A 26,709-nucleotide genomic window follows, 5' to 3' on the forward strand; every position below is an offset into this window, starting at 1 on the left:
GGTCCATTATAATGCTGTCCTGGTTTTAGTCTATTACATGGTTGAGGCAACACACCAAAGGCTATGTAAATATGTGTAGAATTTTTTTGTTATTTTAAAAGCTGCTGAAATTACAAATACAGCGTCCTACTAATGTGGGTTAAATACCAGGAACATGTTTCCACCTCATTAATATTCAAGCCACATGCAACCTCAGACAACTGCTGCTTCCTTTATATTAAAGGACTATTACTGTTGTGCCTTTGAGCATATTGTTGAGTTCTCTGGCACGATTTCTGTTTATGTGTGTGCTCATCTGTTAGCTATGGTCCACTCTTCACCAACGTAGTAATCCCATAAAAGCTGACAATGAGGCAAACCAGTGTCTTGGCTTGAGCTGTGATTGTGACAGGAAAAGAAAAACCTCTTCCATCTGGCGTGTCGCTCAGATGCCTGCGTGTGAGATAAGGTGATTGAAAGAAGAGCTTGATCTCTACAGGCTTAGAGTACGAGCGAGCAGCTGTGTGTATGCCTGAGTGTTTCATACAGGCAGCTACATATCCCAGCCGACACATAGTGTGCTCGGGGGGGTTTTCCTTGACTCGGTCACATGCTGCACGTGTGTAACAGAGGGGGTAAGCATTATGCAAGACTCTCTCACATACTATGCATCCCAGAAGGTGCTGTTATGCCACATCCTGGCTGTGCCGGCTTCATTATTGAGCTTTATGGGTTGGGAGATTGCTGTTACAGGAGCAGCATTGCATTGCTCTTTTAAAATGATTGCAGTAATAAGGAGAAATGGGAGCTACTTTTATACTCTGTTACCATACAATATGAGCTAGGGGGTTTGTATATTAGATGTAAGCTGAAAACACAGTGTGCTTCATCTCTATTTGATGTTTATGTAAATTTGAATGTGTTCAAGTGACATTGTCCAATTTTTTTTATTTATTTTTTTTATTTATTTACTACCGGTTTCATTAATAGTGCCCCTGCCCAGCGTTATAAGACGCTGTGGAGCCATGATGGCTGGGTAAATAAATAAATAATACAAACAGAATGATCCCACGGGTGAGACAAACTCCATTCACTTATTGCTCTGATTTTAAATGTGTGCCAGATCTTTCAGGACAACTATCTACAACTAGGATGCCATCAGTTACCTGTCATTCCTGGAAGATTCTGGCACTGTGTAAAAGCATACGTATGGGGGATCCCCTTTGAACTCACCCACCCGTGCCCCCACCCACTCCGGATTTTTTTTTTTTTTTTCTCCCCCTTTGAAACAGCCTCGGGGACCAGGCTCTCCGTTCACATTTGATGTTTTTTTTTCGGTTACATCTGTAACTGTTAAAATTAATATTGATCAAATAAAATTTTAATGTTCATTTTTTGTGTCATTTTTCGGCTGCTTGGCTCAGAAATGATGAAGGAGTGGGTGGATGGGGGGCGCAGTCATCATTTAAGAAATCCCTGATAGAGCGCATGCGCGTGGATTTGAAGGGAATACGCCATATTGAATTCCCGTAGGAATCAGCTAGCATTCTTGCAGCTAGCGGTGCAAAGGGGGCCAGTAAATCAATGGTCCTAAATCGGTTAAATGTTTAGTTTAATCTCTTTTTGTAACCCCGAACAACGCCGCGAGCTTTGAAAGGTGCAGGGAGCAGGGCAGATTAACAACGGGCTCGCTAGAGTAAGATACTTGAAGAGGGGTTGCTAAAAGAGAAGTTGAATGGATCCGAGGGTAGCTTGGATTCAGCCCGAACAGAAAGGACCTGCGAACGCCTTATGGATGCACGTCTGGGAGACCTCTCAGGGAATACGGACGCTCTCCGCTCATCAGCAGCTCCACAATCAAAACCACAAGCATTGTGTGAGTTATGCTGCGTTGGATGTTTTAAAAAATGTGGCAAGCGCAGTGGCTGCGAGCAAGAGCAATTGCAGCAGCAACGGTAACGTTACAGCCAGCCTGAGCAACGGCAGTAGCCATCACAGCTTAATGAGCGGATCTACACACAGTAGTATAAACGGCACTGCCAAGCTGGGGATAACGCTGTCCAACGGGAACGTGCAGAACTCTTTAACGACGGTAAACGTCGCCGAACCAGGTGAGGGAAAAATCTTGCCTCAGAATACGGGGTCCGTCTGTTCCTCGTCTTCCCAGGAATCCGGGACAGAGAGTTCCCATTCCAGTTGCTCACTTGAAAGGACTATGGGTGGAAATGTGACCGGCAACTTTAATAAAAATGTAGGGGCTGCCAACCTGATCTTCGGCTTGAGCGACAGCATGGATAATAATGTCAACCTTTACAACCATCATCATCGAAAACTACAGGAACAACCGGCTTTCAATTTGCAGCAAACCTGCGTGAAGCGTCATCAGGTCCACTCCTCTGTACCTAGTAATCACACACATAATCACCATCCAGGCCGAAGGAAAAGTGACAATAAGGCGAGCACCTATGGGATGAATTACTTGTTTTCGAACTGCACTAATGGTAATGCGATCACTTGGACACCATGGAAGATTAGGAAATACAACCCTGGGGTTCTCGGGTAAGTTTGTGAATACAGCCATTGCTTCAAGGTTTTAAAAAGCTTAAGTTGAGTAACGTCTGTCTTTTTATGCCGTTGCGTTTATAGTATGGTAAATACGTTTGTCGAATATGTTGTTTTGTATAATAAAAAGTAAAAATGTTGTTATCTCTGCAGAGTATTGCAGTGTTGGATTGTTAGTTTGACATTTTTCTTTTTACCTTTCTGTTAGCTAAACCACTACCGTTACAAAGCTACATGAATGCCGTTCAGAACACCGGAAGTGCCGTGATTTTAGTGTACTGAAATTTAAATTAAACCGCTAGGGGTGTGCGATTCTGCAAACTAGAAGTACATTTGTAAAACGCACTGTGGCGATCCTTAAAATAACTTTAAATGTCGATGGTAGTAATAATAAATAATCTGTGTAAAAGTTTTTAAAGCGTATTCGCTTGCTTTTAAACGTTGGGCTTTTGTAACCGTGACCGAGGGGCTTGTGGCTTTAAGCTAACAGCTTACCCTCAAGACTTTAGCGAATGTTTTTAAATTTTCCCGCTAGTCAAATGAATTTTAACTAAATATCCATTACGAAAGTTTAATCTATCGTTTTATAACAACTGTGTTTGAAAAACTGGACAAATGTGTATATGTTTTAATGATTTTCGTTGTAAAGTGGGTAGGTACATCTCATTTACTCCAGTTTTCAGTGCTCTATAATTTACCTTCGATGCAAAGGTAGTTATACGTGGTTTTGTGCATACATTTCCCAGAGTTGCTTTAAGTTGAGCCCTTATTGGTTTGTCTTACAAAGGTACACAATAAGTAATATATTGGGTATTTCTGGTTTGGGTGCAAGTTTTGGCTTGTGCCCTGTCTTGCCTCATAGTGGTTTGCCTTTAGCGGTATAGGCCTGAGCGATACTGCAAATGTTGGTATCAATTCGATACTAAGTAAATCAAGGGCAAGTATCGCCAATATCGATACTCTGTGCTCAAAATGTCACTGTCACTTATTGATTTTGCCTTAATTATTGATCCTGATTATGACAGTATTACAACGTAGTACAGTTATTAACATTTTTGAAGAACTGAATGGCAGAACTGAGATATTCAAATTTAAGCTTTTTTAGGCTAAAAACGAAGGGAAACTTTTTCTATCAGACTTTTTATCTACCCTTTTTTTAATCTCACCATATGTCTATCAGTCGATATATATTGTTATAGAACTGTCATCCAGCCCTACTCTCAAGGGTTGTACATAAAATTGAATGCACAATACAAAATAATCGTATAATTAAACTGAATTGGTTTGAAACATTTTAGATTTCAGATTGGGGTTAAAATTAAAAGCAATTTACAGAAATCTGCTTTTTAAAAATGTTTTAATTTCAGTTCATTTTCCTTTTTATATTGTAAGAGTAAGGAGTGGTTGACTCTAAACTAGTTTGTCTGCGATGGTTGTTGCAGGATTATTTATATTTAGGAAGGAGTGCTTAGGCCTTTGTCAGTGATGGGCTAGTAACACGGATCCTCCCCGAATCTGACTGGCTTGTTGTTTTCACTAAGGAGTGGGGTACATAGCCGGACTGCATTTCCTCCAGGGCTCTGGTAATTGATTGTGACAGTCCCCCTGTTCTGTATTTCACACTGACATCATGGTATGCATTCTTAGAAAAATGAATGGCTGCACAGAGTTGAACAGACTTCCACTGTTTGAAGGCATTTGACTGGTCAGAAACCTTTACATGTGCCTGTTTTGTTTTTTTTTGTTTTGTTTTTGCTGTCACACACACATCCTTGAGCTCTTAAGGCCTGGTTTGGTGTTTTCACTAAAGATAAAAATTCCTCAGTCTCTTTCAACACTTCAGCTGTGGTCCGTTACCCACTAGCAGTTAGTCGCTCTCAGGCATGGATGTGGGTTAGAGAAATCAGCTGTGATTGATACCATTTATGATCCTATTGGAGCTTGTATGTGTACAGTTTAAAGAAGTCTCATACATTTGTACTAATAAAGTAAAGAATATTTTCTTGACTTTTTTATAAACAATTAATGTATATGTTTATGTCTTTGGCATTTATAGAAACACTGTACACAGTTGTAGAGTGATATAACAGAGTGAATCTTTCCCATTCAGAGTAATGAACTGTAGAAGGCACACAAACCTGACAAAAACTAAAATTAACAGTTTTTTGCAACCTTTGTTGTACTAAGCACTTAAAGTAATGGTCAGCCTTTTATTTATTTAATTATCTGTTTATTTTTTTTAAATGAAAAGCTGGTCTGGAAGGTTTCGGATGAGAAAACAAAGTTGTCACTACTGAAGCTCGGTGCGTTTTGCCATCCCACGGATAATAACTGATAAATTGACCTGTGTGACCCAAGTGATTTCCCACTTTGTTCTTACATGCCATGACATCATGGAGAGTATTGCCAAACCAGACGCAGGCTACATAGTGTATGTTGCAGCAGAGTATTTAATAGAAATATCCTTAGATCTACTCAGGACCTTTGTGACACATTAGAAACTCTTAATGTGGATTAGTTGGATTTTCCATGTCTGTGAAATCACATTCTTCTTGTGTGATGTGGGTTAAGCAATACAAAGCATAGTTATATATAAGTTTAAGATGGGAGGTTGCTTATAGCCCTTTGGGCTTTTTGACCCTTCCTGCACATTTTATTTTTTTTTGTTAACGTTTCTTTTACTGCTCTTTTTCATGTATGCAAGTTCAAATAACAATAAACAAATAAACCAATTTAGATTCAAAACATCTTAGTTTGCTAACTGATGTGATTGCTGTTTTCATAGTACTCTGTGTATCTGCAAGGTTGCTGTGTGTTTGCTGTGAATTGATCACATGATTTAATGTTCCTTCTTGTGGGATAGGGTTTCTTATTGGACTGTATGTTCTGTGAAGGTCAGCGTGGCGAGAATAACCCCTCTGCGTCTTCTTTCCATCCAGACTCCACGAAGAGGTGATGGACTTCTACAACTTCATGTCTCCCCGGCCTGAGGAGGCTGCTATGAGGAAAGAGGTTGTCAGTCGGATAGAGATGATCATCAAGGAGCTGTGGCCCACTGCAGATGTAAGATGCAGTCTTTGTTCATTTCAGCCAGCCCTCCCCTCCTTCAGGAACTTTATATGTTATAGGGCATTAAAATTTTTTCTCTAATTGTACACTTCATTCTTTTAGGGTTTGTGTACTGCTGTAAGCACAGTGAAATCCCGCCCCGGTTTATGCTGTTTTTGGTTTTTTAATTAATTATTTACATTTATTTTTTATAGGAAAGCGCTTTATTTCTTTCATTTTCATTAATACTTATTTGCTTTCTACGATTTTAATATTTTTTACTTTTTTTAATTTATTTGATATTTTGTTATTTTTTTTTCTCAGTGACTCCACTAATTGACATGTTCTTGGAAAACTTAAAGTGCAGATCCAAGAAATAGTTCCACCACATCCTAAAGAAAATCGTGACTCGGTCTTATTTAGGTGTATTTCTCCATCTTTCAGGTTATACCAAGTTAACATATTAAATTGAACGTAGCTTCGATGTCTCTATCTGTCATTGTGAAAAACAAAAAAAAGAACAAAAAAGTTTTGAAACCCAAGCATGATTGAAAGCAGCTTCATAAATTCTGTATCCTGTACTATAGCTATGAAACGAAGCATGTTTGACAGCTCTTCTGGTTGTTGTTATATCAAATAAAAATCAGTTGGTTAATCTGATGACAGAAATGAAGCAGGAACACTTAACTCCATCTCCAAATGGGTTAAACAGCAAAACAGCTGCCTCACTCACACCTTCTTGTGGTCTCTTTAAAAAAAAAAAATCCCTCTGACATTTAGGAGGCAGATATTTTAGTTTTCTGTTTTAAATGATGCGTTCGTTTCTCTGTAGTAGTACTTCCTCCTCATATGTGTGGAAATGGTGGAAAATGATGCAGCGAGGTCGGCTCCATATAATACCCCTCTCATTACTTAATCACGTAAAGGCTGAGCAGCAGTGATTTGTTAGCTGCCAACCTTTCCCACTTCCACTCCGAGCCACATTGTCAGGTAAATGGATCAAGTCTCTGATTTGTACCGGCCTCCCTTTTCATTTCAGTCTATTAATCCTGGCCTGTTGTTGTGCTCTTGCTTCCTTGTCGTATTTAACGGACGGGAAAAAGGAAAGAACCTCGCTCCGCTACCATTCACTTACAGCACCAAAGCACAGCGTTTTTTTCTAAGCCATTGTGTACTTCATTTGGCAGCTTACTTAACTTGGCAATGTTTAGCGAATCTGAAGCGGGACTCAAACACTGTGTTCATGGTAGACTGCAAACATTTAAACTGGATATGTACATCATCACCACAAAGAACTTGTTTTCCTTCTTTAAATAGAAACTGTAGTTGTGAGGCTTGTGAAATATCACGTATGTTGGGGATATGTGTAACAGTTAAACAATGATACAGTTTATTTTAATCTCCTTAATTGTTTTACCAGGTTCAAATATTTGGCAGCTTCAGCACAGGACTATACCTTCCAACCAGGTAAGGCTCAGTGTTTGTCAGGAAAAAAAAAGAAACAGAATATAATCATATTCCTGTTCAGTTTAGCTTAGCAGTAATTCAGTGTTTTTATTTTATTTTTAATGTTGTGGTGTTTCTCTCTCTTTTTTGTGTTTATTAAATTTCTTTTTTTTGTTTGTTTGTTTGTTTGCTTTTTCCTACAGTGACATTGACCTGGTGGTTTTTGGGAAGTGGGAGCGTCCCCCGCTGCAAGAGCTCGAGCAAGCTCTGCGTAAACACAAAGTGGCAGAACCTTTCTCTATTAAAGTGCTGGACAAGGCTACAGTGAGTAGACGCAGCTCTGCCGCCTTTCTCAGCTCTTAGCTTTACAGACATGCCTCATGTTCTGCTCTGTAAATAAAGCCGGACTGATTTGCAGTAATTAAAGTTTTTTCCACGTAAGAAACAAACAAAACACAAAAAAACTGGAATAAATCAGTTGATAAAACAAAGGATTGGGTTTTGTGTTTTCATACAGATTATATGTGCAAGGTGGATGTTCCAGCTTGTTCTCTGTAACTGACTGAGAACAGCCTATATAGCTTTGCCAGGAATGTGCAGACGATGCGTTTTTACTGTTTTTCTTTCCTTCCATTTTTTTTCATGGTTACTACCAACCTAAATTGTCCATGTTTATAAAGCCTGTATGAAACAACACGGTACAACACATGGCAACATATTAAATGCTCTTTTTGTCACCCAGCTTTGAAGCAATTGTAGTTTCACTGCAGCAGAATCGCATTTCAGTCATATTACGGCCGACTGCAAGCGTGGTTGGATTGTTGTTGCAGGGAGTTTCTTAAGACCTTACATATACTCCCTGCCTTCATTTGTTTACCTCACTTTATTCCTCATAAAATCAACAGAAAAGCATTTGGGAAAAGGCATAATAGTAGTTTTTTATACAACTACAAGCTTGTTTCTTTTTGCAGAAATGAGCTAGTTTTTGCAGCCCAAGTTTTTGCCCCTGCTGGTTATAAAAGGAATTGCAGGCTCAAAGTAGTTTGCATTTATTTCACTTTTCAGACTTAAAAACTGTGTCGAAGTCTTTTTTTGGGATAATGTTGATTCAAAGCTACAAAGATAGTTATTTATTTATTTATTGTGGATTGCGACAGTGCTGTTAAATGAAACCTAACAGACTGTGAGAATAAAACTTTTTTCAAGTGAAATTGTTGGTTATGTGATATCTCATATTTAAGACTTCAGAGAGATTTCTTACTGGTGGTGTTGTGCATGGCCATCACCAATTTAGAAATATTTAAGAACAGTTTAAATATTTGACTATTTAACCAAGAAATCTGGAAATTTTAAGTCTGCAAAAGGTTGGAATTTTGATCTGGAAAATATGCAGGAATGTTGTGCATGGAAACCAAGGGGGAGGTGGAGAAAGTAGATCCTTTATAAGCTATAGTGGCACTTTTTTTCTTTTTTTTCTTTTAGTTTTTTACTTTTCAAGAAGAGTTTTATTTTGGAGGGATTTAAAATATTGATTTTAAAATTCCAGTCCATTTTGCCAATTTATGCTTATTTTTCTTGATTAACATTTGATACCATAATGATGTAAATTCCAGTATTCTTTGCTGGCTTCAGTTCACACAAAATAATAATCCTTTGCTCAGATAAACTAGTTTAGCTCAGATCACTGATACTTTCAACCATAACCTCCCCTCATTGTGTCCAGGGTTTTGCCATCCTTCAACAACTGAGTGTAATGTTTGGATAATCTTAAGAAGTCTTAATAATACCAGTGCCATAGTGATACTTTTGAAATTGGTTTCTAAGTATTGTTTCCAAGTGACTGAGTTATCATGGTTAAGAGATTTCACTCTTCTTCTTTCAGGTGCCAATTATCAAGCTGACAGACCAAGAGACTGAGGTGAAGGTGGACATCAGTTTTAACGTAGAGACGGGAGTTAAGGCAGCAAGCTTCATTAAAGACTACGTAAAGGTGAGATGTGCCCTCAACCCTGGAGGTGTTCAGAAACGTTTTAGGTCTCAATCAAACAAAGCAGATACAGTGCAGAGTACATGCAATACATAGAGATGGAAGAAGGGAGCAGGAAAAGGTCAAGTAGATATGTCTGAGTTGTAAAACCACCAGAGAAGTCACATAATTGCCATTTTACAGTAAGATCCAAATAAAGAACTTCCCTGTGGAAATTCCCCGTGTGAAAGAGGCACGCCTGCAGTTTGAAGCATTACGCTGTACTCCAGTCCTGGACTGGCCCATCTCATTTCCCCAGTGAAGCTAGAACAAACCTCACCAACCTTTCTCAGTAGCATTTAACCCCACCCAAAAACTACACACCGCTCAGGGCCCTGTTGCCAAATCTGTTCAGCAGCGAGTGGGTTTACCCCGTGGCTCTGACAGAATTCTTGCTGAAAGTGGATCTTTATCTGTTTCAGTCATAGCTATCATCCGAAGCCAGAGAGGACTTCCAAGAGCTAATGTTCCAGCCTGCTGTCAGATTATTCCTTTTGTCTGTGGCTGGTGTACAGGTTGCTCTCCGATTCTTTCGGGGAAAAATATCGCAGCTTGAGAGCCGTTTTGTTGACGGCTTCACTCAGCATCAGTTTATGATGTTAATGCATGGCTGTGACGGACACCTGTGCAGACTTGTCTCTAATGGGTCACACTTAGTTCATTCTCATATGTCAGCTTCCCAGGCATCCTGTCGTAGCAGCGTACATCCCAGTCTTGCTCTGACTTCTTGAAAGCATATTTGTAAAGTTAGCCAAGCTCCACCGCTTCTCTGGAACACATCATGCTGCGTTTTGGATTGGAAAATGAGCATACTTGTAATTCCCATTCCAGAGCTCCTGGGGATTTCACAGGCACCTTATCTTTAAGTAGACTCGGCCCAGTTGGCCGCTGGCGTTCATGTGGGGAATAAAAGTTGTAACAATTGCTTTTGTTCAAAACTTTGATAAGTGAACTGGAATCAGAAGAGTTTGAGCAATATTCAGCACTTTAAGAGGAAGTCTTCCTATTAAAAAGAAAATTAGGCAGCCTTGTAAAATGGAATGAATGACTTGAGACGTCCATAAATTATAAACTTTAATGACTTTATCTAGAATAATTCCCATTTGCAGAAAAAAGTTATATAAGTTTAACAGTTTAATATGTCCCCTGTTTTTTTTTCCAGCTTGAGTCTGTGCTAAATGCTGCTTTTTTAAAATTCTGTCCACTTCTCCGTCCTTTTCGTTTAACCCCCCAGTCTGACCCAATGATCCATTCTTATTCCACACCTGCCTCTGCTGTGTACTTTCAGAAATATCCAGTGCTGCCTTACCTGATCTTTGTCCTGAAGCAGTTTCTGCTGCAGAGAGATCTAAATGAAGTCTTTACAGGGGGCATCAGCTCATACAGCCTCATCCTCATGGTCATCAGTTTCCTCCAGGTACAGTAATACGTGTGGTAGTATCGGTCATTTATTTGAAGCGGCATTGGCTGAGAAAATTAAAGTGGTAGTCAGAGACACTACAAAATGTTGTCAGAAATCTTCTGTAACCATGTGTGGTGTTGTTGAATCAGTCGCCCTGTCCTTTTTATTCCAGCTCCATCCCCGTATCGATGCTAGAAACCCCAGTGAGAACTTGGGCGTGTTGCTGATTGAATTCTTTGAACTGTACGGCCGTCATTTCAACTACTTGAAAACTGCAATTCGCATCCGAAACGGAGGCGCATACGTAGCCAAAGAGGAGATGATGAAGGCCATGATAAATGGATACAGGCCATCCATGCTTTGCATAGAGGACCCACTACTTCCAGGTTGGTGTCTGGGCTAGTCTACAAACCACTGCAATGAATTTTAGTAATATTTCTATAAAGATAATATCTAGCTATGAGAACTCTATATATTGTATTTTTAAGGGATAATTTCAAAAGTCACAAGTTGGCAATGTGGCAGCATCCTGCAGGGTTGTGCTCTAGTTGTTCTCTCATGGACATAAATTAGAATTTAAAAAAGATTTCTGGAACCAGTCTTACTGGTCTGCTATTATGCTGTGCTGTTCTGATTCCTTTTTTACTCCGGAGTCTTATGTTATTAATTTTTTTTTCTCTTTTTTTCTGTAGGTAATGATGTGGGACGGGGTTCCTATGGTGCCATGCATGTTAAGCAGGTGTTTGACTACGCTTACACCGTCCTGAGTCACGCTGTGTCTCCGCTCGCACGGTCATATCCCAACAAAGATTGTGAAAGGTTGGAATTCTTTTTGTTCATACGTGCTTTGCGCTTAATGGATTAGAGTGGTGCTACTTTGAAAACAAATAAATTAAAAAATGTTTTTCCTGTGTACCTGCAGCACATTGGGGAGGATAATCAGGTTGACCCAGGAAGTTATCGACTACAGGGAATGGATCATTAAGAAGTGGGGGGGCAGAGATTTGGCAAGAACCGACAACAGAGGTACAAATCAGACTTCAGTATACAGTAGATGTAATTATGCTGTTGAGTAAAAATAGTGACGTTAGGATTATAGATATTGATAGGATAGAATAAACCTCATATAATATTGGAAATTAAAGGAATTTCTGAAAAATTATTCCCATCCTAACTATGTTTTTCTACAGTGCCATCTCCCAAGGAGCCAGTTTCAGAGCCGGAGCCCTGCATGCTCAGCAGTGGTGTTGGATGTTCAGAAGAGCAGCAAAGGGACTCTGTGTCCCCCCACAGTGCCGACTCCCCCATGTCCATCTCCAGCCCACAGCAGCACTCATCAGCCTCTTCAGTCTCCTCTCTCTCTGGATCTGACAACGTACGAATTTTCACACATTTCTTGGAATTATTTCTTGATTATTAAATCTTTCCTCATCCTTCTGTGTGTGTTGCACTCAGTTTCTATCAGATTTTCACATAATAATTGGGAGTTGCTCAGTCTTGCTCACAACCTTCTCCCCTTTGATCTGCCAGGACTCCGATTCAGCGTTGCCCCTCCCTCCACCAACCCTGCCAACATACCCGTCTTTCCCGCCCCTCAGCCTGGCTTTACCACCGGGCCTCAACATGGGCACTGGGAAGCATGGCATGGGAGGACACCATCTGCTCCTTCCTCCAGGCTCACAGGTAGGCACACGACAACGGCTACAGCAAAAGTAATCTTATGGTTTGAGTAGAAATGAGGCATAAAATCTATTAGCTGCTATTAGAATTATTATTAGTAGTCATTTTTATAAAATGATTAACGAACTCAAAGCAGTTTCTGTCCCCTCCATCCTCCAGGCTCGCGTCTCACTGCCCGGCGGTCTTGCAGTGCACTCCATACCTGGCAGACAGGTGTGTATGGACTCTGGGCTCCCCCCCTTCTTCCACATGCCCCCCCAAGCCCATGCTCACGCCCCTGCCCCTTCCAGTCCCCAGCCTCCGCCCAGCCCCCACTCCAGCCACACACACAAGGTAGGCGCTGGATGCTGCAAACACACACTAACCATGTCTCACACCCAGGTTTACACTCTGCCATTTCCTATTTTCTTTCGCTCTGTCAGTTTTCCTCGTCGGTCACTCATTCTTTCTCTCTCTCTATCTCTCTCTTTCTCTCACTCTCTGCTGCCTTGTTCTCTTCAGACTTGTTGCATAACAGTTTTTTGTGTAACCTGCCAGTAACTGATTAGTCAGCAGTAATGCTCCTCCTCATGTTCCAACATCTGGTGCGTCTCTGCTCTGAGAACGGGGACAGGGCAGGATTTCATCTTATGATGTTCTCTCTTACTCCTCACTGGCTTGTTAGAAAAACACTTCAGCGTTTTAAGGAAGAAGAAAAAAACTTTTGCTGAGTTTATTGGAAACTGAAACAAACATCCTGGTTTCATTTTCATAAAAAGTGACACCACCTGTCTGATGTAGATGCAACCGCATGAAGGCCATAGTTATGGAAATAAATAAATGGGCTATTTGCTGTTTTTTTTTTTAAATAGGAGGTTGTTCACAGCATCCTTTTATCAGCCAGGTATTTTTTCTGAAAATTTCCTGAAATGGTAATAAATTCAACTACAAATGTGGCCGGGGACCAGATGGAGTGAAATTCAGCAAACTGCATCTTTGATGACAGCAGACATTTTCTCAGTACTGATGTTGTCTAGTAAGAGGTTCCTAAACTACTGAATACACAGATTATTTTTGGTTTTGCAGTTCACTAGTGGGACCATGTGTGCAGAGTTAATTACCATGTTAATTTCACCCAAGTCACCTAGTAGGCGCAGTGTGGGGTTTGCAGGAATATTACATTTAAGCCATGTTGACATGTCTTCACATACCTGAAGCCAGAGCCTATGGACAGGTGTGCAGGACCACAAGGCATGGAAGTAGTTGTCAGTTGTTTTGTCGGTGCATTGTTAGCTGATATTTGATTGTGACCCATCCTGAACAACCTCCGTCTTGTATATTGAGTACCTTGAAGAATTTTGAATAGTATTAGTTGCATATTTGAATTCTTAGTCATTTTTAAAGGTGTTTAAACATGTGTGACCATTATCCAGTTACTGGACAAGTCAGCCTCCCATTTTGAAGTTGGAATGTAAAACAAGCGCACCGCACCTTGTTTTTGAAACTTTGTCATTTTTACCACCGTCGATCGTCAGACTGACATCTGGTTAAATCGATCTCAAAACCGGCGGAAGTGGTTGCTAGCTATTTGCAGATTGCAGACGCGTAGCATTAATTTCTGAGGACATGTTGTGGTTGTTTGAATAATTATAAAGAATCCTAAGAAATTAACAGTAAAACGTAAAGTGGTTTTAAAGGTTAAAATGAACAAATAAAAGTAAAGAGGTGAACATCAATAAGAGGAAACCAGCCAATGTTGACCTTGAGAAAAACGTCATTTACAGGAGGTCAGGTGTTTTTAAAAAAAAAAAAAAAAAAAAATTAGAATTCATAAAATAAAACTTACTCGATTTTCTTGGCACCTAAACAACAAAGTCATGGTTTTTATTCATATTTCACGAGGCGAGTGAAGGATGAAGAAGACATAGATGGGTTTTAGCCTGAAAGTGTAAAGGTGATGTACTGCCTGTTAAAATGGCCTCAAATTGCTGATGTTCTGTAGAATAAGGCTGGGCAATATGAACCAAGTCTTATATCTCAATATTTTTTACCTGAATCACGATATACAATATAAATCTCTATATTTATATATTTTTTGTCAAGTAACCAAAGAGACAGTTCTAATATACAGCCTTCAGTGCTAAATATACTTTTATTAAAGACTGACTGAAATTAAATACCTTTATATTAATTTAAATGCTCCTAAAACAAAATAAATTAAAAATAATTTTAAAGTCTCGATATATTTGAAAATCTCGATATATTGCCCAGCCCTACTGCAGAACATATTGTTGTTGCTGTTCTGTAGATGACTGGTCATTGTTGAATTAATTTAGAGGTAAATTAAAACATGACCTGTTATACGTGTGAATCAAAGAGCTGCAGGGATGTTAAACGACGTTAAACTGCAGCTGACATCACTCTTGGATGTTGGAGGATTTAAAGCTTTACCTAAAGCTTTACCTAATGTCACATGCAGCATGCTTGACTGTCACTGCATCATAGCGTCAGTAAATTAACAAAGGTTAAAAAAATCAACACGAGTAACTGAGCTGTAAACATACCAGATCAACTAAACGTGGTTGGAAACATGTCTCCTATCCATAAGCCCAGAAATGTCACACTGGATGCTACAAAACAATACTTTCAGATTCCTGGGATTTTAAGTTGTTCATGCATTGTAATGGAATTATGCCTTAGTGATTTTACCAAATTTTATTGCATTATTTTCCCTTTCCTGGTGACACAATCCTAGTATTTAAAACATGAAGTAATCCACAGAAGCTTTGAGGTACAAGTCCAGATGTCAGTCAGCGGAACCTTAAAGAAAAAATTAAAAAGAAAAAAGTAAAAATGTCTTCTTTTTTCTTTTTTTTTTTTGCTGCACCATCAGTCCAAACAGATTAACTTTACTTCTCCCCATCATCTCTTTCCATGTTTCTCCAGAACGGAGCAAAGTTCAACGTGAAGGGCTTCCACAACCCGCCGGTGGTCAACAACGCCCCTCTGGCTAACCGCGGACACACGCACACACACGCACAGTACCACCGCAACTCCTGGCGACGCAGAAAGAGGGACAGCCTACCAGTTAGCCTCAGCAGATAGAAGCCACTCCTATCCCCTTTTACTTTTTCCTCCTTCTCCTCTCTGGCTGCAGAACCTCTGGCCCTGCGTTCATCTCAAAGGCAGGCGGGCGGTCAGACGGACAACCAGAGACCAGCAGTTTTCCCTTTGAGGAGCAGCAGCAACAAAATGAAACAGACAGATCTGCATCCTCCTATCTTTACCTTTCCGTTTTTTTTGCATGACTTCTTCTTTTTCTTCTCTCCACAGTGTTACATTACTTTCAGTGTTTTTCACCCCTCCGTGTTTCAGGTCTGTTGCTGTTTATTTTTGTTGGACTCGGTGGTGACAACAGTTCAGTTGACCTCATCTTGACCCTCACAGCCAAGCTGCTTGTGGTTTGGTGTTACCGTTTTTTATTTTTTAAACTACACTAAGAAAACTTTTTTTTTTTCACTTTGTGCAATAATGTTATTTTCTTTTTGAAATTAAAGTAACTGCTTATTTAATTTTGTGTGTGGATATGTAAAGGCATTTTATACTGATTATTTTTGTAGAATTTTAAGTCTTGTTTACGAAACCGTTCCCCAGGCAGCATCAGTCGGTGTTTGTATGCGCGCTCCTGTATGTCTAGATTGTGATGGACCTCCTCCTCTTCCTCTCTCCTCTCTTTAGATGTCTTGATCTGTTTCATTAAGCGAAGTAGTCACAGAAAGGGAAAGCTTTTACCAGAACATGTCCTCCATTTTTCTTAATGTGTCTTGTGAAAATGGGCGAGGTGAATGATATATTCCCAGTGGAAGCTTTTTGTTCCTCAGTCCAGTTAGTCCAAGGCATGTTGAAGGAAAGTGGAGGAGCGGAAATCACACTCTGGTATCTCCTGGGAAACGAAAGGAGAGGATGTGCTCCTGATTTGGCCTCTAAGGTAGCAGAAAGTCTTTAGCAGTGCCATTTGAAGAATGTGTTTGTGTATATTTCTGTATGTGTGTGCATCCCTTTATGGGAGTATTTTTGCCATATTTTGTCAGGCAAAGGAAGGCTGACAGTAGCTCTTTCTCTCCAATGGAAGCAACTTTCAAAGAAAAGCCTCCAGCTGGTGCAGGATTTAGGCCTGAGAGAGCCTGTTCCGTTAAAGCTCCATGCTCTTGTTTAATTTTTGTACTCGTCTCTTTCGTTACACGTCTTGGGAGGGTTGAGGCCAAGAAGGCTTCAGCTGATCTGACTTGAATTTGAAGCTCATGGTTAGGCTAAGAGGACTAAAAAGCCACTTATTCCAGGTCAGAGATCTCCTCATGTGCTTGCTGTCTAGATGAGGAACAAAAATCAGTGTAGACCAACACTTAAGATGCTGACTTATAAGTTGTTTTTTTTTCTGTTTTTTCCTCCCTGTTTGTGGTCCTGGACAAAGGAGAAGGAGGGACGGTAGGGGTTTCTTCTTGAACCAAGGACCCTAATGAAAGGGAATTATATTTTGATTCCGTTCAGGAATCTTGTGTACATTTGATTGCCAGGTACTTCCGCTAATTGTTTGCAATGCCTTTCTTTGTTTACTTGGAGTGTGTGTATCACGTTTTCCGCGAGCACACCATGCCACACGAACACGCGTTTGCAGACAGGACTGTGGAAGGCTGTGGCTCGCCCAGAACACTACACATGCCGGTGTTATTACTATGCAAGTGGATTACTCTAATTATTGTGTCAACTCTTTAACGTGGGTTCTGGGTTGTTTTCCATCTACAAACACTACTTGTTGGACTAGAGTGATGTTACTGTCAGACTCAAGCCAACTTATAGGAACCACAACTCAACCCCCTACCCAACCCACCCCCACATTTGTATTTATATGAAGGTCCTGATGTGTTTCAGTCTAGTTTTCTACATCTATCATTCAAATGTAAGGAATGCAGGATGTCTATGTCAGTGGTTGGCTCTGGGTCTGTGTAGTGTGTGATAATAGTGAAATGTGTGTGAGGAATTGAGACTCATGACTTGCCACTACAAGTTTTTAATCGGACGTTTGATGAGCAGGTGCACCCAGAGAGCGACTTGCACTCTGCAGGTGCACTTCAAAAAGGGCCGAAGTGTACACCAACAATCCTTTTTTTTTTTTCTTTTTAACTATGACACCTTGAGCACTGTTAAAACTGCTTGTGATGTTTGTTTTTCTATCTTATTTCTGTTTTTGTTTTTTGTTTTTTTTCTTGAAAGCATGGCAACTCTAATCTGTCAGTCAAAGCTGCACCTGGCCTCCCTGCAGTTGTACAGCAGTTTCTGTTTTGACTGATGGGGCTCAGCCAAAGTACATTGTGTTAATCATCAGCTCCAGCTTATAAATTTCTTTGACATTTGATGATTTGAAACCACCCCCCACCCACCCACCCAGAAAAAAAAATAAATAAAAAAAATAATAAAAAAAAAATCATTGACTTATACGGTTGGGTGTTTCTCAGAAACATTTTCAGTCTGTTTTTTTTCCCCTGTTAATGATTATTTTCCAACCACAGGGAGATGATTGAGATGATACATTAAATCCTGAGCTACATGCAATCTTGGCTTGAAACTAAATTGGATCACAAGTGGATGTAATTGGCAAGCTTGTGCAGCCTCACAAGCCTGAACCCCATGACTGCTTTTATAGATGAGAACCTGAAACTTGAAATTAAATTGGTGATGGAAGAGAGGGTTTGCAGGGTTAGAGTTGCCGGCGTCTTCACAGCAAAGACTCAAATGCATTATCTTTTGGACGTCTGTATGGATTAAAATCTTTGCAGTTAGGTGAAACCAACTCTCCATGTTTACTTTCTCACTCCATGATGATGGGAAAACTGGTTAAACAAAGGTCTCATTGAGCTTCTGCTCATTTTCCTCACTGTATGTTTGGAAGTGGATGGGAAAAGGAAGCATGGCGAGTCACATGGACTATTGAGATTTTGCCATACACATGTTCATGCAGATGTATTGTAATATCTCCCTACATTGGAGTACAATGAGGGATTTTAAACTGATGGCTGCTGTTTGGAGAGAGATGTCAGCCTTTCATTACCCCGGCTGATTCATGCGAGCTGTGGCCCTCAATATGGACACTTTACCAGTGGCCAGTGGGAACCACTGCCAAGCTTTTGTTTTTTTTTTTTTTCTTTCTTTGACATTTTTATGTAAATATATTTTTTTCTATTTTATTTTTTAATAAACATTTTAAAACTGCCAGTCTGTGTTGTTTCATCTTATAGTTAGATACCAGCAACTTGTAAACACGTCATATTAATATAGTTGGAGTGTATAAATATTGAAAGGAATATACAAAAAGATTTTTAAAAGTATCAATAACATAACAAATAGTAATGTTATAAAGTCCTTATGTAAGACTTGATAAGGGCAGAAGGTCCCCACAGCTCACTTTCATTGTTCGTTTACTAGCAATGATGCTGCTGCCCCAACAGATGCCTGCAAAGCAGGTTTAACTCTCCACCCAAAGCTTAACGTTGAGGATGAACTGCTGACTGGAAGCCTTGAATTTGGTTTTCTGTACTTTTTTCTGTTTGCTATGGATGTAGCTTTAGGTTCAACAAAACAATATGGTTTTTATCATTGTAGCCAATCACATCACAGATTATAAAATAATAGCAATCTTCAATATATAGGTTGATGAATAAACATTTATTCCACCAATGAAAATGCCAGAAACAAACTTTTGATTATCATTTCATTGACAAATTTATTTTAGCTTGTAATAAATATATAGTTATTTGTAGTTTTGCATTACATCTATTTTTGATTGCAAAGATTTTGTGTGGTTGCATAACGGAGAGGGAAAACCATATTGATGTGGTATTAACTTACCCTACATTTACTGCTGAGTCTCTTGTGCAACCAAACAAAAGGTTTACATTCAACTAATTTGAGAACAAAGCATAGATGAATAAAAAAAAAAACAATAGAGGCGCAACATGTACACGTACAAATTTAGAAGTGGAACATAAAAGAGTTGAGTCATTCAAAATTATGCAAATAAATCACCATGTGTCAAAATAAGAGTCAGCTACAATCACAGGCCATTTTATTAGGTCTACCTTGCTGGTGCCGGGTTGGACTCCCTTCATAACTACCTACGGTACCTTAATTCTTTGTGTTATGGATTCAACAAGGTGTTGGAAACATCCTCAGACAATTTGCTCAATGTGGACATGACAGCATCACACAGTCGCTGCATATTTGTTGACTTATGAGAATCTCCCGTTCCACCACATCCCAAAGCTGCTCTATTAGTTTGAGATCTGGTGACTGGAGGCTGTTTGAGTACAGTGGACTAATTTCCATGTTCTAGAAAGCAGCTGGAGATTATTTAAACTTTGTGACATGGTGCATTATCCTGCTGGAAGTAGCCATCAGAAGATGCTACATTGTGGTCATAAATGTATCAATATGGTCATCAACAACACTCAGGTAGGCTGTGGTGTTTAAATGATGCTCAGCTGGTGGTAAGGGGGCCACGCCAATACACCGCCAGCAGTCTGACCCATTGATAAAAAGCAGGATGGATCCGTGTTTTCATGCTGTTTATGTAAAATTCTGACCCTACCATCTAAATGTTGCAGCTGAAATCTATAATCATCAGAGCAGGCAACATTTTCCAATCTTCTATTTTCTAATTTGGATGAACCTGGTTGCGGTTAGTTTCTATTCTGCTTCGAGGTTGGAAGCGTTGTGTGTTCAGAGATGGTATTCCACATTCCTTGGTTGGAACCAGTGGTTATTTGAGTTACTGCTGTGTTTCTGTCATCTCCAACGAGTCTGCACATTCACTGACATTTCTGACATTAACATAAGATTTTGGTCCAGCTGCTGCTCACTGGACATTTTCTCTTTTCCAGACCATTCTCTGTAAACCCTAGAAATATTGTACATAAAAATCCCAGTAGATCAGCAGTCCAGAATATTCAGACTTTGGGTTTAACAATCTTTAAAGTCACTTAAATCCTCTTTCTTCTTCATTATGCTCAGGTTGAACTTCAATAAGTCATCTTGACCATGTCTGCATGCTTAAATGCACTGAGTTACTGTTGTGTAATTGGCTGATTATCCATTTGTTAACAATTTGTTTGTATCCATTTGTTGACAAGTAACTAAACACCTAATAAAGTGGCCAGTGAGTGTATACTGATCCAGAATAAATGGGAGACTGTAAAAGTGTTGCTGGTTAGGAGAAGCAGGGTAAAGGGGACTCTAAGAGCTTTATGTATTTTAAAACTGCTGCCTGTTGTGTCTCAACTTCACCAATTAGAAAAGAAACAGGATAAGAACAAACAAGCAGCAAATTTTATACCAAAGAAATGAGCCAAACAAGCTTCTGAATCACTCAGGGGAACTGCAGAGCTGTGTAATAAATAAAATCCTGATGCTTGGTTTCTTGGTTTGCCCATCTTATGTATTTCACAGTAATTAAACTATTTTAATGTAAAGATATCAGGTCTTGCAAAATAAACTAATTTGTTTCTAATTCAGTTCAGTTCAGCTTTGTTTTTCTAACACCAATTCACAATGAAACCATCTCAGGGCACTTTACAGATAATAAAATTCAGTGTGATGCTACAGACTGCACTGAATCTTGACTTTGATTCAATTTCCCATCTTGAGCATGCACGGGCTGGCAGGTGACAGTGGAGAGGAATAAACCCCCGTTTAACAGGAAGGGAAAACCTGCGGCAGAACCAGACTTGGGGAGGGCGGCCATCAGCCTCCACCGGTTAGGCTGGAGAGGACAGGATGGAGAGACCAACAGGCATCACAGCTTTCAGCCAGGGAGACTTGCTGAGAGAGGAGAGGAGAAATACCAGCCAATGACCCAATACTATCATAAATTTATACATGGAAAATAAAGAGCAGAGAGATTAAAGGGGAAGGAAGTGCTCAGTATATCATGGGACACAACCAACAGATGGTTAGACCACCCCTAACTATAACTTTTATCAGGAGATCTGATTTCTAATATCGCAGTGGATGAATATTAACACTTTCCAGTTCGGTAGTTAGGCAAGACCCTTAACGCTACTGCCTAACCACCTTCAGATGCAAGTCGCTTTGGATAAAAGCGTCTTCTAAATGACTGTAGGAGAGAACAGAAATATGATCTCTCCTGCTAGTTGTCATCAGAACCCTTGCTGCAGCTTTTTTGGATCAGCTGGAGACTTTTCAGGTCATATTTGGGACAGCCCAATAATAAGGAATTGTAGTAATCCAATCTGGAAGTAATAAAAGCATGGACTAGATTTTTTGCATCCCTCTGTGGCAGGATGTCTCTTATTTTAGTAATATTATGTAGGTGGAAGAAGGTGGTCTAAGAAACCTGTTTTTTATGCAAACCAAAGGACAAATCTTGGTTAAAAATAACTCCAAGGTTCCTCACTGTAGCACTGGAAGCCAAATTATTGCCATCCAGAATAATTACATAGCTAAAAAATTTGGTGCAAGTTTTTCAGGTCCAAACACAACAGCCTCAGTCTTGTCCAAATTTATAAAAAGAAAAATTCAGAATCATCCTGCTTTTTATGCTTTTAAAACATCCTTGTAATCTGACAAACGGATTGATTTAATCAGGTTTCATGGAGAAATATATCTGTGTATCATCCGCATAGCAATGAAATTTTATACCATGCTGTCTAATGATATTACCTAAGGCAGTGGTCGGCAACTGGCGGCCCCCGAGCCAAAACTGGCCCAACACCACTAACTAACTGGCACACCACAGTATTGATAAAACACACACACACACACACAAACAGATTGCAAAAGTTATGGGGCATTGGGCAGAAACATGGTGGTGTTTACAGTGTTGTGTTAAAAGAACAGTGTGGCCTCTTTAGGAATGCTCGAGATGAGAGGATGCAAGATGCTCAGGGGAGGGGAGACATTGGAGCAGAGAAAGTTGCTGTGAGAACCTTCCTGTTTAGTTATGAAAGTCTTGCTACAAGCTTTAGCAATAAACACCACACAGCTCGTCTAGTTCCAGCAGAGTCCCGTGTCGTCTTCACCACTGCTGGGTAAAGCGAAGGGAGCCAACCCTGAATATAGCTGCAGTTTCACCCAGGAGTAATCACCTCCCCTCCGCCTCCTGAGCTCGGTTTGGAGGTGGAAGCAGGAAAGTTTAGCAGCTGTTTCTGGCAAAGTTTTACCCAATAGTGGAGCCAACAGACCACAGCAACATTTTTACTAAACCCTCAGAAATGTGGCTTAGGGAGCTAAAAGACCAGATGGACAGACAAGAAAATAACTTTTGTTGTTGCTGTGGGAGCTGTGTTTAATTTACCTGGCAAAGAAGCCACCTCATCAGCGTAGACAAACCAGGTGGATCTCCCTGACCCACTTTCTAATCTACCTGCTGAACAATAAAGGATGCTAGAGTCAACAAAATGTTAAAAAGATAAGAGAGTAAAAAAAAAAACTCTTCAGGACATTTCACATATGTTTATATATATATATATATATATATATATATTCTGACCATTCAGTTGGTCAGGATAAAATTGGCCCCAGGCCAAATGTAGTTGCTGACCCCTGACCTAAGGGAAACATGTACAACATAAAAAGTATTGGTCCAAGTACAAAACCCTGACGAACTCCATGACTATCTCATGACTAGGAAGATTCATCATTTACATTTTCAAATAGAAATCTATCAGATAAACATTACAAACCAGCCTAATGCAGTTCCTTTAATCCTAATAACATGTTTAACCTCTGTAGCACAAGTTTGTGATCAATAATGTCGAATGAAGCACTGAGATCTAACAAGATAAGTCCAGACAGGAGTCCTTTATCTGAGGCCATGAGAATATCACTGGTAACCGGTCATTATCTAGTGTTAAACTGTTGCTCTGTTAACAAGTTGATCAGCCTGTGTCAGAGTAAATCTTAGACACACAGCATTAAAAAAATGATGAAACTGATTTCCTAAGTTTGGTAACAGCACTGTCTGATAAACATATACTATACTGAAATTTCTCCTCAGCCACTGTGTAGTCAAGTAAACATAAAAATGATTAAGAAATGATCAGACAAAACAGGGTTGAGAGGAAAAACATCTTCACTTTCCATAACAAACATTAAAACAAAATCAAGAGTATGATTATGAGACTGAGTAGGTCTGTGGACATTTAGTAAAAAGCCCATTGTGTTTAGAATTAAAGGCAATATTTAAGTTGTTACTTTCATTATCAACACAACTATTAAAGTTGCCCAATGTTGTACAATGACGTTCTCATTCAGCACCAAGTCAGATAAGAATGAAAAAATCAGCCAGAAACTCAGAGAAAGGTCCAGGTGGATGATACACCACAGCTAGCAGAAGTAGTTTCTCTGGCCTGAATTAACATGTTGAAGGTTTTGTATCCCAGTTTATTTATTTATTTATTTATTATCAGTTATTAAGTGATTCTTCTTTCTTCCACTAGGTGGTGCACATGCACTGTTAAAAACCCCTCAAACGCCAGGCTGCTCTAAATTAATGAGCTCCCTTGTGTCTTGAGCAGCTTAAACCCAGAAACCAAATATAGAGGCGACAATTCCACATTGCCAGACTTTGTCCACCAGCTTTGCATTCAGTCACACTTGGCCTTCAGAGGGTGTCATTTGTCTGTGCGTGGACAGATTTGTTCAGAGTTAATTGTACTATCTGTGCTGGTGGTGGTGCATCAGTCTGGCCAAATCAGAAACATATGCTCTGGACTCTTCATGCCCATCCTGATCCATTTTTCGTAATCTCTGTGATATAAAGCTGAACTGTGAAGATTTGGTTGCCAGTGTTAGCTGAAGAAGGTGAAAAAGGGTCAAAATGTTCAGAGCATTTGAATTATAAAGCTGCCGCCTGTGAGAGGGGGCGAGACATATGGATCAGTGCTCAAAGCCAGAATGAGGCTGGATAACACGGGTAAGGTTAAGAGGGAAGACTAAGAGATGAGAACCAAGTAGTGTAAGTGCTTTTAAGATGGCAGGCTCCAATAAGAAGAAAGAACCCTGATGAGTAAATAGCTTGTCTTTTTTATTATGTCGATACATTGACCTTCTCTCTTTGTCTTGAGGGGTGCTGTATTTCACATCCAACAGAAAACTTTTTTATGATAACTAAGCTGCAGCCTCTCAGACATATTGCTGGCTTTGATATGTCTGAGCAGCTGCTGCTGTACAACCTAAAGACTGAGCCAGAAGTCTTCCCTCAGCTAGCGTTGAATTAAATGACTTTGAGAGGAAAAGCTTCACGCACGGCAGAATGAACAAATCTTTCTCAAGTCAGTGGTCAGCTGCCTCCTCCTTTGGCTTGATTCTTTAAAAATAAAACCCAAAGCAGAGTAGAAGCAGTTCACACTTGTTCTCTGAGCATAATGCAGTAAGAGCATCAAATGCAGCCTTTGGTTGTAGAGAAGAGCCTATTTCTGTTTAATATCAGGGAGAATGACATGCTATTGTATTGTATTACAACTTTCTTAACATGAAGTCAACAAGGAAACACCAGTCTTTATATTTGGTCATCAGTTTAAAGCTCCTATCATCATATGGCGTCAATTTTTTAGAGCCATCAAGCAATTAAAAAAAAGTTATTTACAGGCTGTGATTAATCAATCCAAGTTCATTGCATAAGTCAGATTTTGATGTTTTGGAAGTGTCCACTTACTTTAAACAACATTCATAGTAACACTGGGATGATTTGCTAATTGAAGTCTAGTGATCCCCAGGCAAGGTGATATATTTCTGTCCGGCCACTACGTCTTTCTTTTCAGAGAAATAAAGCTGTGGGATTTTAGTAACAATTGAGCTTCTTGACAGTGACTTATAATTTATGTCAGAAGATGCTATCTGTAAAATCTCTGATTTCTACTATCAAAATTGGTCTGCAGTCCACCGCTGTCTGTTTTGGAACAGACACGTAGACTTCCTTACTTTGCATTTGAACACCTGGTTGAGTATAGCATGTCCGGGTTGGCTGCTCATGTTACATCAGCTGCTGTGCTGCCATGGATCCAGTTTAGCTGCTAAATGCTTTGCACTGAGGTGATTTTTCAGGCTTGAAATACTTTGATGGTATGAAAATTCTTTGTTGGAGAGTTTGCAAAAAATGGTATTCCTATCCACATTTTCTTATCATAAATAAAAACATAAATAACAGATGTCTAGACTAAGAAATTGTATGATTTTATGTACAAAATAAGCTCATTTTCAGGGGGGGGGGGGGGGGGCAACAAATGGCTGAAAAAGCAAAAAAGTTCAAAAGGATTCAGCTGGTTGAACATCAAGCAAGCGATTAAATCCATTAATATTAGGTCAGTAACATGATTAGCTGTAAAAGGAATGTCCTAGTGACAGAGCCTAAGGCAAGGCATGTTTATTTGTGTGACACAATTCAGCGACAGGGGGATTCAAAATGCTTTACAGAATACAAGAAGCATAATTTAACATAAAAAAAAAATGAAAAAAGAAAGATGGGGGCTCTGTGTGTAAAAAGCATGTAAAAAGATTCTAAAAAAAACTTCAAAAGCAATGTTCCTCATCGTCAAACTACAAACACTTTGCAACTACTCTCATTAATGACTCAATTAACACAATCCTTCGTACCATCTGCAGATGCCAACTCAAACTCTATCTTGCAAACTGGAAGCAATGAACACAGTCCAGTTGTGCCGTAATGTCCTGTGGGCTAAGATTCATCTGAAATGGGCTGTTTCAGAGTGGGAAAGTTTTTCTTTGGTCAGACCAAGTCCAAATTTGATATTATTGGTAATCACGGATGGCGCATCATCCAGGTTAAAGAGATGGGAGACCTTCCAGTGTGTTGTCAGTTTTCAATTCAAAAGCCAGCATCTCTGAAGGTTTGGGCATAAGTGCTCATGGTATGGGCAGCTTGCATGTTTTGGAAAGAACTTTGAATGCTCAAAAGTATATATAGATTTTAGAACAACACATGCTCCCCTCCAGATGACGTCTATTTCAGGGAAGACCTTGTGTATTTCAGCAGGACAAAGCAAAACTACACTGTGCAGCTGTTACAGCTTGGCTTCACAGGAGACAGGAGACAGAGTCTCGGTGCTGGGCTGGCCTGACTGCAGTCCAGATCTTTCACCCGAAGAAAACATTTGGTGCCTCATTAATCGAAAAGTACATCAAAGACAACCTTCAGCAGCTGGAAACCATAACTTCAATACCTAGATGTCTCCAAACTGTTATGAAAAGAGATGCTGCATCATGGTAAACATACCTAACTATTTTGAGACCTGTAGCAAGCATCACATTTGACATGAGCTCATTTTGTGCACAAATTTGTAAAATTTCTCACTTAAGACATTTGGGAGGCTCTGTATGTTCTGTTGTGATTAAAATATTACCATTTTGTGATTTGAAGGTCTTTAAATTTTCATTTTGTTCAGATTTAAAGAAGATCCCAACTTTTCTGGAATTCAGGTTGTAGTTTTAAAGCCCTAATTTATTTATTTTCTGTTTTGTTTATTTTTGAATGTAGGATATGTGTAGCACTTATGGG

The 26,709-nt window shown here is 39.6% G+C and overlaps 1 protein-coding gene across 5 annotated transcripts; it reads left to right on the forward strand.

Moving 5' to 3' along the window:
- Positions 1-1,498: 1,498 nt before the first annotated feature.
- Positions 1,499-17,554, forward strand: tent4a (terminal nucleotidyltransferase 4A). 5 transcript variants are annotated; one of them, XM_042011520.1, is made up of 13 exons: positions 1,499-2,538; positions 5,481-5,604; positions 7,010-7,056; positions 7,239-7,359; positions 8,918-9,025; positions 10,350-10,478; positions 10,636-10,849; positions 11,156-11,282; positions 11,386-11,489; positions 11,654-11,838; positions 11,994-12,146; positions 12,303-12,476; positions 15,069-17,554. In XM_042011520.1, the coding sequence occupies exons 1-13, from the start codon at positions 1,715-1,717 to the stop codon at positions 15,225-15,227; spliced, it is 2,469 nt and encodes an 822-aa protein (XP_041867454.1). In that variant the 5' UTR covers positions 1,499-1,714; the 3' UTR covers positions 15,228-17,554. The 5 variants fall into 5 exon arrangements, with proteins under 5 accessions (XP_041867454.1, XP_041867455.1, XP_041867459.1 ...); XM_042011521.1 differs by having other exon boundaries at positions 12,303-12,356; XM_042011525.1 differs by having other exon boundaries at positions 1,803-1,855.
- Positions 17,555-26,709: the final 9,155 nt, after the last annotated feature.

Source organism: Melanotaenia boesemani, chromosome 17 (assembly GCF_017639745.1).
Source record: "Melanotaenia boesemani isolate fMelBoe1 chromosome 17, fMelBoe1.pri, whole genome shotgun sequence".
In the NCBI taxonomy this organism is placed as follows: Eukaryota; Metazoa; Chordata; class Actinopteri; order Atheriniformes; family Melanotaeniidae; genus Melanotaenia; species Melanotaenia boesemani.